General features: G+C 39.3%; 5 protein-coding genes across 6 annotated transcripts in view; 1 reads left to right on the plus strand and 4 right to left on the minus strand.

Annotated features, from left to right (window-relative positions):
* LOC134819675 (uncharacterized) overlaps positions 1-13,312 on the minus strand; it is a 242,709-nt gene that overhangs the window by 43,699 nt on the left and 185,698 nt on the right. The window lies entirely within an intron of this gene.
* Positions 1-13,312, plus strand: part of LOC134819676 (3-ketoacyl-CoA thiolase, mitochondrial-like) — a 65,538-nt gene that overhangs the window by 8,639 nt on the left and 43,587 nt on the right. The gene's annotated exons all lie outside the window — the stretch shown is intronic.
* LOC134819985 (sushi, von Willebrand factor type A, EGF and pentraxin domain-containing protein 1-like) lies at positions 721-2,078 on the minus strand. Its single transcript, XM_063830145.1, has 2 exons — positions 1,105-2,078; positions 721-950 (listed from the first exon to the last, which is right to left on the minus strand). Exons 1-2 carry the CDS (start codon positions 2,066-2,068, stop codon positions 877-879), a joined length of 1,038 nt encoding a protein of 345 aa, XP_063686215.1. The 5' UTR covers positions 2,069-2,078; the 3' UTR covers positions 721-876.
* On the minus strand, positions 3,900-4,706 carry LOC134820050 (uncharacterized). The gene is made up of 2 exons (XM_063830232.1): positions 4,273-4,706; positions 3,900-4,118 (listed from the first exon to the last, which is right to left on the minus strand). The coding sequence occupies exons 1-2, from the start codon at positions 4,631-4,633 to the stop codon at positions 4,045-4,047; spliced, it is 435 nt and encodes a 144-aa protein (XP_063686302.1). The 5' UTR covers positions 4,634-4,706; the 3' UTR covers positions 3,900-4,044.
* On the minus strand, positions 8,164-9,357 carry LOC134819803 (neuronal pentraxin-2-like). Its single transcript, XM_063829951.1, has 2 exons — positions 8,571-9,357; positions 8,164-8,416 (listed from the first exon to the last, which is right to left on the minus strand). Exons 1-2 carry the CDS (start codon positions 9,355-9,357, stop codon positions 8,343-8,345), a joined length of 861 nt encoding a protein of 286 aa, XP_063686021.1. The 3' UTR covers positions 8,164-8,342.

A 13,312-nucleotide genomic window follows, 5' to 3' on the forward strand; every position in this document is an offset into this window, starting at 1 on the left:
GGTGTCGATTAACATTTAATAGGTGAGTCTAAGTGATACAAATGGAAAATTTTATGAAAATACGGATCAAAACACAGATCCAAGGACAAGAAGACCCCACTGCAGGACCATTCATGCTATTGGCTTGTGCATGGCCCGAAAGGTTCCAGTTGTCCAGGAAACTGTACGTAGCTGGTCAACTAGTTTTGAATTCAGGCTAGGCTTGATGAGTTCTGGGGTTTCTAGAGGTAAGATTTGATGGTGCCAATCGAGCACAAGACTATGGACAATCTTACTTATTTTAAGTGTTCATAATTTAGATATTCAGCTCCCTCACTCCCTGTCTCGGACCGAATCTCTGAATCACAACCGAATAAATCGGGTGAAATATTTGCCTTGGAACTAAAGGGATACCAAGTCCTTTTCAGTTTAGTAACTTACGAGGAGCCAACTTAGTCGCTCAATCATGGTGTGAAAAACAGTATTTTATCGTATTTGTTTTTTATTTATTCCTAAAATTTTATTAATTCCTAAAATTTGCACCAAGTGGGTCTCACGTTTTGAACTTAATAATATGTTTAATTGGGTATGTAGTAAAAATAAACGACAAAGTTATTCAAAATTTAGATAAGGTAAAATAACAAGTTACAAAATATCAAGTTACCAAATTTTGTAATAATAGCTTTCGCTTAAAAAAGAATAGCTCATCTAAGTTTCAGATAACTGACTAACCATTTTAAAAAGTAAAAACAAAGATGCAAAAACATTTCGAATCAAAAAGAATTGAATATTAAATTATCTCAATTAAGTGGATTGTCCGAAGTTTAAATCCTCAGTCACTATAAAGCAGATTGTCCTTGTTGGGAGAATTCTCCTTCATCTCCGGTAAGTAAGTTCTCAGTCACTGCAGAATTGGAATATCTTGAAATGAGTTATCACACTCTCAGTAATTGTTACTCCTACAAAGTTACCTGTCAGAGATATTGATTAGTTAATTAATTAGTTAAATTATCTTCAATCTTGCAATGAAACAATTAATTTTATCATCAGCCTTATATTGAAAAATAACATAATCTCGAATAATCTACATAATGTAGCAAAATGTAACTTATAAAGCTCACATACCAAGGATGTCCCAGTAAGATCTAATTTTTTCCAGAAGGTCCACAGTCAGTGTCCGGTTGAAAATCTCCTCGGAGTACAGGATGTCCCACTGAGTGATCTCCTTCTTCTCCTCACACTCACATTCTGTCTCGTTCTTCTCAGCAGCATCATTCCTTCCTTCCCGGGATCCTGGTGTGGGTTCCTCTGTCTCGTTCCTGGTCTCCTCCTCCTCCGTCTCTGTGGGACAGGTCCGAGCAGGACATCCTGGTTCCACCTCCGTAATGTTCCCGTTTCTCTGCTCCAGAAGCAGATCCTCCCATCGGAGATACCGGACTCTCCCGTAACTCTCCTCCACGTCCGAGCAGAGTCCTGCCTCTTTCATCCCCAGTACCTCCTCCCCTGTTAGCTCCTTTGCGAAAAAGTTAAGCTTAAAAAGCTCCCCTCCAAATATTTCACCTGCGGATCTGCTACCGCCGTCATAATGATTTTCATTACCGAAGAAAAGGAATCCATCCAATCCAAAAGTTCTGGACGTGGTGACACCCTGCCCAACAAGTTCCCCGTTAAAGTATACCTTTCTACTGTTGGACGATGTACTCCAGGAAGTACAGTGGTGGTTCCATGTACCTTTAGAGGGGTTTATCTCGCTGCTCAAGCCTAAGTTGGAGTCCAGAAAGTAGTTGTAATTACCATTTTCCGAGATGAGTATTTCGTGGTCATTAGAACTGGTAGCATAAGATAGCCAGGTAGGATGGCTATTAGAGGACAGCGATTTAACCCAGGAACAGACTGTTAGGGCGTTTTGCAGAGGTGACATATCGGGCTGGAACATGATGAAATCCTCCAATGTATCCCCGAACTTGAGAGCGAACTGTCGTCTGTCTACCAGTCTGGAACCGTCTGTAGTGTTGAACCCAATAGTGGGGCCGGTCAGAATAAATAGTAGAACAACTCCTAAGTTTACCTTCTGGTGGACTCTCATCATATTTATCAATAACTATTTGGAAAGTATGAAATGAAATTAAAAACTGTATTTACACCCTACATAAACAATAAAATCATCAAAGATAGAGATCACTAATATCAGATCGGCTATCCATTACAATTTACATGTATTACCAATGATTCGAAAGAAACATCATCAAAAGACAAGTTCAAATTTAGGGAAAACTGGGACTTCTATGAAAAAAATTATAAAATTTCTGAATCGTTCAAAAATGGAACTGTAAAAGTAATTCTGAAAATTCCAAGTACAACAATTGGTGTTATTAGCTCAAGTAAAATTTAGAGAAATAACGTCGCAAAGAATAATGAAAAGGTTACAAAGTGGGCACTTTATAAAGGTTACCTTAGGTGGGGCTGGGTTAAGAATGTTGGTAGGATAAAAATGTTGTGATAACCTAGATTTATGAGTATGGGTTTGTAAACATGTTAACGTAAGATTTCTGGTGAGACCAGTTATCTGAACTCTGACTGTTGTTTTGGTCAGTTACTATGAACATAACGTTAAACCTATTGTTCCTGTAATATTCGACTATCTGAAAGATTTCAACAGTCCTGTTCAAGGAGTCAAAGCACTTAGCGTTGACACATTGCAACTGCTGCACTTTCGCTTTTGGGTACTAATATCAGACGAAGCCTTATATCACGGTCAACTCTTTGCTTCGTGAAATATGGAATTTACTGTTCAGCAAGAAAAGTTATTTATTTGAATACATAGTTTGTTGAGCATCATTTCTATTATTGAGAAAATACAGTTTTTTACTCGCGATCTTATTTCATTAAGATTTCACCTCGCCATAATAAAATCAATAACGTCACTGTAATGCAAATGATCACAGTAGCAGTAGTATTTACAACTCTGCACTTCCCCATCACCATATCTCGAGCACGTTTTAAAGTTATGTGAAATCTCCACCTGAGGTTCACAATTATCCTTGCGCAACTAGGTAAAACAAAGTATTTTAGTAAAACAAAGTATTTTATTTATTAGCAGTGCAATCAATTCATATGATATTATTATAAGAATATAATAGTATGTCACACCAATTTAACTGCTACGTTTGAGTAGTCGTGCCATGGCTAAATCTAACTAGGACCAGTGGTGTCGATTAACATTTAATAGGTGAGTAGGTTTTATGAAAATACGGATCAAAACACAGATCCAAGGACAAGAAGACCCCACTGCAGGACCATTCATGCTATTGGCTTGTGCATGGCCCAAAAGGTTCCAGTTGTCCAGGAAACTGTACGTAGCTGGTCAACTAGTTTTGAATTCAGGCTAGGCTTGATGAGTTCTGGGGTTTCTAGAGGTAAGATTTGATGGTGCCAATCGAGCACAAGACTATGGACAATCTTACTTATTTTAAGTGTTCATAATTTAGATATTCAGCTCCCTCACTCCCTGTCTCGGACCGAATCTCTGAATCACAACCGAATAAATCGGGTGAAATATTTGCCTTGGAACTAAAGGGAAACCATGTCCTTTTCAGTTTAGTAACTTACGAGGAGCCAACTTAGTCGCTCAATCATGGTGTGAAAAACAGTATTTTATCGTATTTGTTTTTTATTTATTCCTAAAATTTTATTAATTCCTAAAATTTGCACCAAGTGGGTCTCACGTTTTGAACTTAATAATATGTTTAATTGGGTATGTAGTAAAAATAAACGACAAAGTTATTCAAAATTTAGATAAGGTAAAATAACAAGTTACAAAATATCAAGTTACCAAATTTTGTAATAATAGCTTTCGCTTAAAAAAGAATAGCTCATCTAAGTTTCAGATAACTGACTAACCATTTTAAAAAGTAAAAACAAAGATGCAAAAACATTTCGAATTAAAAAGAATTGAATATTAAATTATCTCAATTAAGTGGATTGTCCGAAGTTTAAATCCTCAGTCACTATAAAGCAGATTGTCCTTGTTGGGAGAATTCTCCTTCATCTCCGGTAAGTAAGTTCTCAGTCACTGCAGGATTGGAATATCTTGAAATGAGTTATCACACTCTCAGTAATTGTTACTCCTACAAAGTTACCTGTCAGAGATATTGATTAGTTAATTAATTAGTTAAATTATCTTCAATCTTGCAATGAAACAATTAATTTTATCATCAGCTTTATATTGAAAAATAACATAATCTCGAATAATCTACATAATGTAGCAAAATGTAACTTATAAAGCTCACATACCAAGGATGTCCCAGTAAGATCTAATTTTTTCCAGAAGGTCCACAGTCAGTGTCCGGTTGAAAATCTCCTCGGAGTACAGGATGTCCCACTGAGTGATCTCCTTCTTCTCCTCACACTCACATTCCGTCTCGTTCTCCTCAGCAGCATCATTCCTTCCTTCCCGGGATCCTGGTGTGGGTTCCTCTGTCTCGTTCCTGGTCTCCTCCTCCTCCGTCTCTGTGGGACAGGTCCGAGCAGGACATCCTGGTTCCACCTCCGTAATGTTCCCGTTTCGCTGCTCCAGGAGCAGATCCTCCCATCGGAGATACCGGACTCTCCCGTAACTCTCCTCCACGTCCGAGCAGAGTCCTGCCTCTTTCATCCCCAGTACCTCCTCCCCTGTTAGCTCCTTTGCGAAAAAGTTAAGCTTAAAAAGCTCCCCTCCAAATATTTCACCTGCGGATCTGCTACCGCCGTCATAATGATTTTCATTACCGAAGAAAAGGAATCCATCCAATCCAAAAGTTCTGGACGTGGTGACACCCTGCCCAACAAGTTCCCCGTTAAAGTATACCTTTCTACTGTTGGACGATGTACTCCAGGAAGTACAGTGGTGGTTCCATGTACCTTTAGAGGGGTTTATCTCGCTGCTCAAGCCTGAGTTGGAGTCCAGAAAGTAGTTGTAATTACCATTTTCCGAGATGAGTATTTCGTGGTCATTAGAACTGGTAGCATAAGATAGCCAGGTAGGATGGCTATTAGAGGACAGCGATTTAACCTAGGAACAGACTGTTAGGGCGTTTTGCAGAGGTGACATATCGGGCTGGAACATGATGGAATCCTCCAATGTATCCCCGAACTTGAGAGCGAACTGTCGTCTGTCTACCCGTCTGGAACCGTCTGTAGTGTTGAGCCCAATTGTGGGGCCGGTCAGAAGGAATAGTTGAACAACTCCTAAGTTTACCTTCAGGTGGACTTTCATCATATTTATTAATAACTATTTGGAAAGTATGAAATGAAATTAAATATTTTATTTACGCCCTACATAAACAATACAAATCATCATATATAGAGATCACTAATATCAGATCGGCTATCCCAACCGTTCTATAAGGCCATTTCCTTAGATTTTCGTGTTAAAAGCGATTTCTCGACGGTTATCATCTCTTTAGATCATGCTTAAAACTTGTGGCCATTATTGCATTTTTGATCACACCCTTTTTCAGGGTTTCACGGTCACTCGAATTTTTCTATTTCAGCCCAGGAATGTCGTAGAGACTATTCCGATACACAAAAATGTGCCTAATAACTCTCAAAGTCAAGGTGTACTCAAAACATGAAAAATCGAAAATAAGTTCAAAGTTTAGTAATAAAATGGAAATGATATGGTTTATTAAGTATAGCTGTGGTCAGTTTACTACCGCCCTCATCAGATACAAATTTCAAGTGTGGCAGTGCAATTGTTTCCTATTCTAGGTCAAACTTGGCTCTCTTTCAAAGTTTTATCTTTGTTGGTTTTGTACCCGTAAACTCTTAATAACTTTCATGTCTTTGTTTTTCGGAGCAAGTCGAGACTTCCCCTCATCGCATCATTTACTAATACCACCTAGTCATAGATTATAGTATTAGTACTATTATAATAGGGTACTATAATTAGTACTACTATAGAGTCACTAGGGCGGAGTTTGTGGACATACCACCATTAATATTACTGTGCACCAACAAATTATATCAACTCCATTGGTCTCGACGTGATGAGGGACAGTCTACACTTATAGTTATACTGATAGCTTCAAAAGTTTGAGCTGGAATATTGAACAATTGAGTTGTGGGTATGGGAGCGTTCACATATTATGACGTCAGCAGCCGAGGGGAAGGGCGGGTTTGGAAAGAAAGCTCTGGCTTTGTGCCAGAGCTTAGACGTAGCATCCTGGGTAGTGGGTGTCTATCACGAACAGTTTATGGTGTATTAAAAATGACTTAAGTACGAATTTAAGTACACCTCTTCGTTCGTCATCCACGAACTGGGTCTTAAGTACAAATTTTTACCTAAGTTGCATGATTTAAGTTCGCACTTAGATATTTAAGTGCGACTTTGGGAGTGGAACTTAACGTGAACTTGGGCGCAACTGTCGTTTTGAAAATCTGACATGGCGAATCAAATCACGTCACTGATTGAGAACCTGTTAATGGCTTGTTAAGGTGTGGAAAACTGTCGGTAGGCCATTTTTTAGGTGTTTCTGGACAAAAAGTGAGTCATCTTGCATCTTGTGACAAAATTCTATGTTGCTCATGGGTCTTTAGGTCTCTAGTTAACAGTCCAATAGCCCATTTGTGAGTATTTTTATTGTTCGCTTGACAAAAATTTGTTTTCAGCCACATTTCCGAAAATAAGCATTTTAAGGTACAGGGTGGGCCAAAAGTCAGTACCCATACGTTGGCCTTTATAGCTTAGTCACTGAGTGCCCAATTGAAATAATTATTTCTGGTATGACTTAGTACCACCACTGGTTCGAGTAATTTGTCAACTCGAAAAATATTCGTGTTCATTTTTTTCAAATGAAGGTTCATTTTCGCATTTATTTGATAGTTTGGATAGTCGGATCGAACCAAATTTTAATGAATTGTGTTTGGTCATTCGAGTTACGTTTGTCCTGAAAAAATTAGAGTTGCAGCTTCTCAGATGACCGAGATACGACGCATAACTAGTTTATTCATTACGTGTGATCAGGCGATTGGCTTACCGCCTTACCTAATCACGTGATAAGGTGACCCCGTTAACCACCCGTTAAACATTATGGGAATCGTCGACGCTGCCCAATTAAGGTGTCTTATCACGGTGTCACATAATCACCCAATCAATGTTACTAACGAGATACACAAAATGCTTGATAATTCCGTCATTCCTAATCCGTTTAACATAATTTTTTCAGATCAGATGCAACATTTAATAATCTACCGTCTCTGAAAAAATTAGGTGTCCAGCATGTTCAGAAAGAACAATATAGGTGGTTTAATATTGAATGGGCGTGGTCTAAAATATTCTAATTTTCAAATTTTGGCGACGGAATCGTCGAACAAGTAGGTACAGTATGACATCTGCAAAGCAACAACTCTCAAATATAAAACACGGCGGAGGTATAAGACCCAACGTATGGGTACTGACTTTTGGCCCACCCTGTATATATATTGCTTCACAAGTTGTATATTATAAATATGGCTATTAGACACATTTTGGTGTATCGGAATAGTTTCTACGACCTCCTAGACGGAAATGCCAAAAATCGGAGTGATAGTTGATACCGATAGCTGTGATCATGGTCAGCAGTATATTATGTATTCCTCAGAACCAAGTATTATTATTATCGGATTAACCCATAGTATTCATAACTAATTCTGCTCGCGACTAACATAATGGCGAACAGACAAAGTGTTAGCCGATTCTGCTTTGAACAAGCAGAATTCAAAAGTCAAAACAGCAGCCCATTTTGGTTTTGACTCAACAAGTAACAACAAAAAATAAATTATAGAGTTTGATGAACAGATTTGCCATGTGAACTCTACCCTAGATCTAGCCCATTTCTAAGTCATTAAAATTCCATCCATTGACCACATAACAAATTAATTGTCACTTATTGGTCGACCGTCGACGTGATCCGATCACCGTGGAATCCCGGATCTCAGAAGGCCTTATTGTCTGCCACGGGGAAGGGGGGTTGGGTCTTGATTACAGTTAATTTAAATTACGGTTAATTACGGAGGGGGAGAGGTAAAAATTGCCAACAAATTGATTACGTAGGTAATATGTGAACTTAATTCCTGAGCAGCCCCCCCCCCCCCCCCCCCCAATAAAGGAAATGACAAAAGTTAATCGAAATTTAGATTAGATCATTATTATGTATTATTATTTCAGATTACTGACTAACCATTTTTAAAAGTAAAAACAAATATGCAAAAACATTTCGAATCAAAAAGAATTGAATATTAAATTATCGCAATTAAGTGGATTGTCCGAAGTTTAAATCCTCAGTCACTATAAAGCAGATAGTCCTTGTTGGGAGAATTCTCCTTCATCTCCGGTAAGTTAGTTCTCAGTCTCTGCAGGATTGGAATATCTTGAAATGAGTTATCACACTCTCAGTAATTGTAACTCCTACAAAGTTACCTGTCAGAGATATTAATTAGTTAATTAATAAGTTAAATTATCTTCAATCTTGCAACGAAACAATTAATTTTATCATCAGCCTTATATTGAAAAATAACATAATCTCGAATAATTTACATAATGTACCAAAATGTAACTTATAAAGTTCACATACCAAGGATGTCCCAGTAAGATCTAATTTTCTCCGGAAAGTCCACAGTCAGTGTCCGGTTGAAAATCTCCTCGGAGTACAGGATGTCCCACTGAGTGATCTCCTTCTTCTCCTCACACTCACATTCCGTCTCGCTCTCCTCAGCAGCATCATTCCTTCCTTCCCGGGATCCTGGTGTGGGTTCCTCTGTCTCGTTCCTGGTCTCCTTCTCTGTGGGGCAGGTCCGAGCAGGACATCCTGGTTCCACCTCGGTAATGTTTCCGTTTCTCTGCTCCAGGAGCAGATCCTCCCATCGGAGATACCGGACTCTCCCGTAACTCTCCTCCACGTCCGAGCAGAGTCCTGCCTCTTTCATCCCCAGTACCTCCTCCCCTGTTAGCTCCTTTGCGAAAAATTTAACCTTAAAAAGCTCCCCTCCGAATATTTCATTTGCGTCTCTGCTACTGCCGTCATAATGATTGTCATTACCGAAGAAAAGGAATCCATCCAATCCATAAGTTCTGGATGTCGTGGCACCCTGCCCAACAAGTTTCCCGTTAAAGTATACCTTTCTAGTGTTGGACGATGTACTCCAGGAAGTACAGTGGTGGTTCCATGTTCCTTTAGAGGGGTTTATCTCGCTGCTCAAGTCTGAGTTGGTACCCAGAAAGTAGTTGTAAATACCATTATCGGTGATGAGTATTTCGTGTTGGTGAGAACTGGTAGCATAAGATAACCAGGTAGGATGGCTATTAGAGGACAGCGATTTAACCCAGGAACAGAATGTTAGCGCGTTTTGTAGAGGTGACATATCGGGCTGGAACATGATGAAATCCTGCAATGTATCCCCGAATTTGAGAGCGAACTGTCGTCTGTCTACCAGTCTGGAACCGTCTGTAGTGTTGAGCCCAATAATAGTTTATAGTAAATACACACGATTGCAGAATAGAGGAGCACAATTGGGTTCCTTGTTCTGCGACTGTGTTTCCTCGGTGGGCCGACAGGTTTTTGTTGTGTAGTAGTGCTGGGGAAAAAAACGCTTTAACTATCAATGAGAGTAAAAATTTTTAATTCTTGACCTTAGTGCCACAGTTTCTGTGGTAAAAACAAATTTATAGTTAAACGTTATATATTATATATATAAAAAAATTTCAGAACAGAAGTTGAATTTTTTCAAACGCTGTAAACGACAGCAAGTTTTTCCTGTATTTATGTTGAACAGTACTACGTTTAATCAGTCATCATTGTTTCCGATGAGGCAGAATTCTGGCAGTGTAACACGTTATCAGCACAGAATAAGAACATTATCATTGCAACAGCACATATCATATCAGTATCAGTTTATTGCAGACAGAAAACGTGATTTATTACAGTTGAAGGACAGTTTATTTCATAAAGTGGACCACTCTACTTTCATCAGTATTGCTACTATTTGCGAGGAACACCAGCGTTATGTTAAGCAGCATTATAAGGACCGTTTACAGAAGAAGTTTTCTTGGTTGTTGGAGAAATACTACCCTCCTACTCCTCCTCCTCCTCCATCCACTACTCAACCTGCTGACGACAGAGTCACTACTCTCAACATCGACAGTGTCTCCGAGCAGCAGAAGTCAGTTTTAGCTCTCGGACCTAACTTTGCCGTGTCTCCGCGAATTGACCAGTCATTCAAGGATAAAGTTGCCGTTGATATCGCTCAGTGTGTGTTTAAGATCAGACACAAACACGCTATCACTCAACGTGCCAACTCAGACACTAGTGCAGAAGTTAGTGCCCCGATTGAGCCCACCGAGGAGTCGAGTTCCAGCAAAGTGAGGAGATTGTGTCCCTTTCCCTCACCATTCACCAGTACACCTGACCCCACTCACCCGGTTTTAGAGGACAAGCTGGCACAGTTTAACCGCTTTGTACAGGACCTCGTGACTAACACCAACCCACAGGATAACCTCACTCGTTTTCAGAAAGATGGTTTACGCTCCCTTCTGACAGACAGGACGTTACACGTGTCGGTATCAGACAAGTGCGGTGAGTTTGTGGTGACAACTAAGGACACACATCGGCATCTAACAGAGAATCACCTCCAGGAGACAGCTGTGTACCAGCGTGTGCTTCCCACGAGAAAAATCAACGGTAAAACTGTCTCAGTAGCGGAACCCACCTCTCAACAGCTCACACAGCTCATCAAGAAGAAGACGGAGAACCTGGTGAAGGAGTCGAATAACCTGTGGAAGAAGATCTCATCACAGCGGAACCTTGACGACGACTACAAGCGACGGATCAGAGTTCCTGACCATGTCAGCCTCCCAGTCATGTACATCCAAATCAAGACCCACAAGAACCCTCCGGAGAGCTTCCGCTCGACGATCCCTCTTGAGCAGGTTAAGGTTAGACCCATCATCAGCTGCGTGGACTCACCTACAGAGAGACTCAGTTGGCTAGTGACGACCATTCTTAAACCTCTCCTTAATGAGGTGCCTAGTCACCTGAGTAATTTAATCCAGCACATAGAGATGCTCCGCCAGATCTCTCAGGAACAGCTTGCCAGGAGAAAGTTCTTTGCCGCGGATATTTCAGCTTTATACACTAACATAAACGTACAGGGCTGTATAGACGATGTCATTGAGCTAGCTACAGAGCACCGAGACAGTTTGGACCTGATGGGACTCAGCCTGACAGACATTCATGAGATCCTACTACACATCCTTACCAACTCTTTCTTTGTGTATAACAGGACTCTCTGGCTACAGCAGGATGGTCTGTTCATGGGTTTGAGGCCAGGGCCCTTCTGTGCCATCATTAGAGTGTACAAGTTCGAGAAGAACTCTATCTACACCGATCGACACTACCTATCGGTATACTTATCGAACTTCTACAAACGCTACATAGATGATGCTGCCAGTACTGCAGAGACGAAAGAAGAAGCCCTTGCTCTGGTTCAACAGATTGCAGACCAAGATCCGGACAAAAAGTTGAAGTGGGAGGTCGACTTTCCAGAACAACAGGACGATTTTATCCCCTTCCTGAACACTGAGGTCCGGATCGAGCCAAACGGTAAATTAACCAGCAGATTGTACCGCAAGCCGCAACAAAAAGGATATTACCCTGCACAACAACTCTTGCCATCCTGAGTCTGTTAAGATTAATACAGTGAAGAACCTATATAGCGAGGCTTGCCGTATCTCATCTGGTCCAGCGGAAAAGGAGCACTCTCTCAGACTCCTTGATGATCTATTACAGAAAAACGGTTACCAGAACCCAAGACGTTATTGTAATAGTAGTAATTCTAACAGGCGTCAGAGTGTTGAGGATGATTCCAGGACAGTTCTTAATTTAGATTTTATTTCGGACAGTACTAGCAATAAGATTAGAAATTATGTAAAGCAGAACAATTTACCTATTAAAGTAAACTTTAAACCTACTTCGAAATTGAGAAATATTTTATGTAGTAACAGACCGTATGATAAACGTGTGTGCAGTATTAATTCATGTAAAATTTGTCCTTTGATAGTTTGTAATAAAGATTGTGAAGTGAAGAATGTTGTATATAAGATTAAGTGTAAATTATGTGACCAGCTGTACGTTGGAGAAACCAGTAGGAAAGTACATGCTCGTGTAGGAGAACACTTACGTTACGCTACCTACCCTGCTACCCCTTCTAATGTTAGTCAAGCTTTTGCCATACATTATTCGAGCTGTCATGAGGGGTTAAATCCCAGTTTAGAAGTAGATATTTTAAGAATTGAACCCAATACTGTCAGAAGAAAGATTTTTGAAGCGATGTTTATTATTAATCTGAACCCTACAATTAACAAGAGAGAAGAACTGGATACTATTAAACGTTTTATCATAGCTAGTACTGAAGAATTTTAGATATTTTAGTTTCATTCCCTTTTTATTGCATACAGTTTAAGTTTTCTTGCAGTAGTAAGTTTTAATGTTTTTTCACATCTCGCTCACAATCAGTAACCATTCACTATATTTTCACTCACATTGTGTATACACCATCTCACATGTATTGTATCTTTTACCTTATCATCTGTTATCACTTACATCTTAAATCATCTGTTATCACTGTACATGTCATTCCATCACACGATCACAATCACGTATTTGCTGTTTAGTGGATGTTTTAAGTTTATTGAATAGCAGATCGAGTAGTGTTGTATATATATAGATTTTGATTCTAATTTTAGTCGAGTATTTGAACAATTTGTTGTCGTTTAGCCATTTTTGATTAATAAATTTTATGAGACAGTTTTCTCACATATTTACCAATTTTGTCAGCATGAATAAGAAGTTGTTACTTTGAAACGTCGTTTATCCTAACAGTGCAATATCATTTGTCGCAAATCAGAATAATCAGAAACTATTTGGAAAAACCCAAAAACTGTCTATTGTTATATATTGTAGAAGGGCATGATTTACTCACATCACTAAGCATCTGGATGGATAATTAGCACACAAAGATAAACTGACCTTTAAACATGACCACCAGCTATACCACGTAACCATAGCTCCGAAATAAATAAATTGCTCTACATAGAAACATCTGGCCTGATCCTATCACATTGTGGTCCCCAGGGGTTCGGTAAAGCCCTTGATTTGATTGATTGAGGAGCACTACCCGAAGGCATTACTCGGCACTAACGCCTTAAAATCTTTAATTACAATCAAATATAAATATATGCACACAATGTATAAAGTATTAATGATGTATAAAATATGATTATGCTATTAGCAAATTTAAATAGTACTATTAAAAATTTTAA

Source organism: Bolinopsis microptera, chromosome 8 (assembly GCF_026151205.1).
Source record: "Bolinopsis microptera isolate Bmic1 chromosome 8, MBARI_Bmic_1.0, whole genome shotgun sequence".
NCBI lineage: Eukaryota > Metazoa > Ctenophora > Tentaculata > Lobata > Bolinopsidae > Bolinopsis > Bolinopsis microptera.

Excerpts from the sequence above, each read along its gene's own strand:
- LOC134819985 (XM_063830145.1), bottom strand. The coding sequence starts at position 2,068 with ATGATGAGAGTCCACCAGAAGGTAAACTTAGGAGTTGTTCTACTATTT. Across the intron at positions 951-1,104 it reads ATCTTACTGGGACATCCTTG|GTAACTTTGTAGGAGTAACA; the intron begins GTATGTGAGCTT and ends TATCTCTGACAG.
- LOC134820050 (XM_063830232.1), bottom strand. The coding sequence starts at position 4,633 with ATGAAAGAGGCAGGACTCTGCTCGGACGTGGAGGAGAGTTACGGGAGA. Across the intron at positions 4,119-4,272 it reads ATCTTACTGGGACATCCTTG|GTAACTTTGTAGGAGTAACA; the intron begins GTATGTGAGCTT and ends TATCTCTGACAG.
- LOC134819803 (XM_063829951.1), bottom strand. The coding sequence starts at position 9,357 with ATGTCACCTCTACAAAACGCGCTAACATTCTGTTCCTGGGTTAAATCG. Across the intron at positions 8,417-8,570 it reads ATCTTACTGGGACATCCTTG|GTAACTTTGTAGGAGTTACA; the intron begins GTATGTGAACTT and ends TATCTCTGACAG.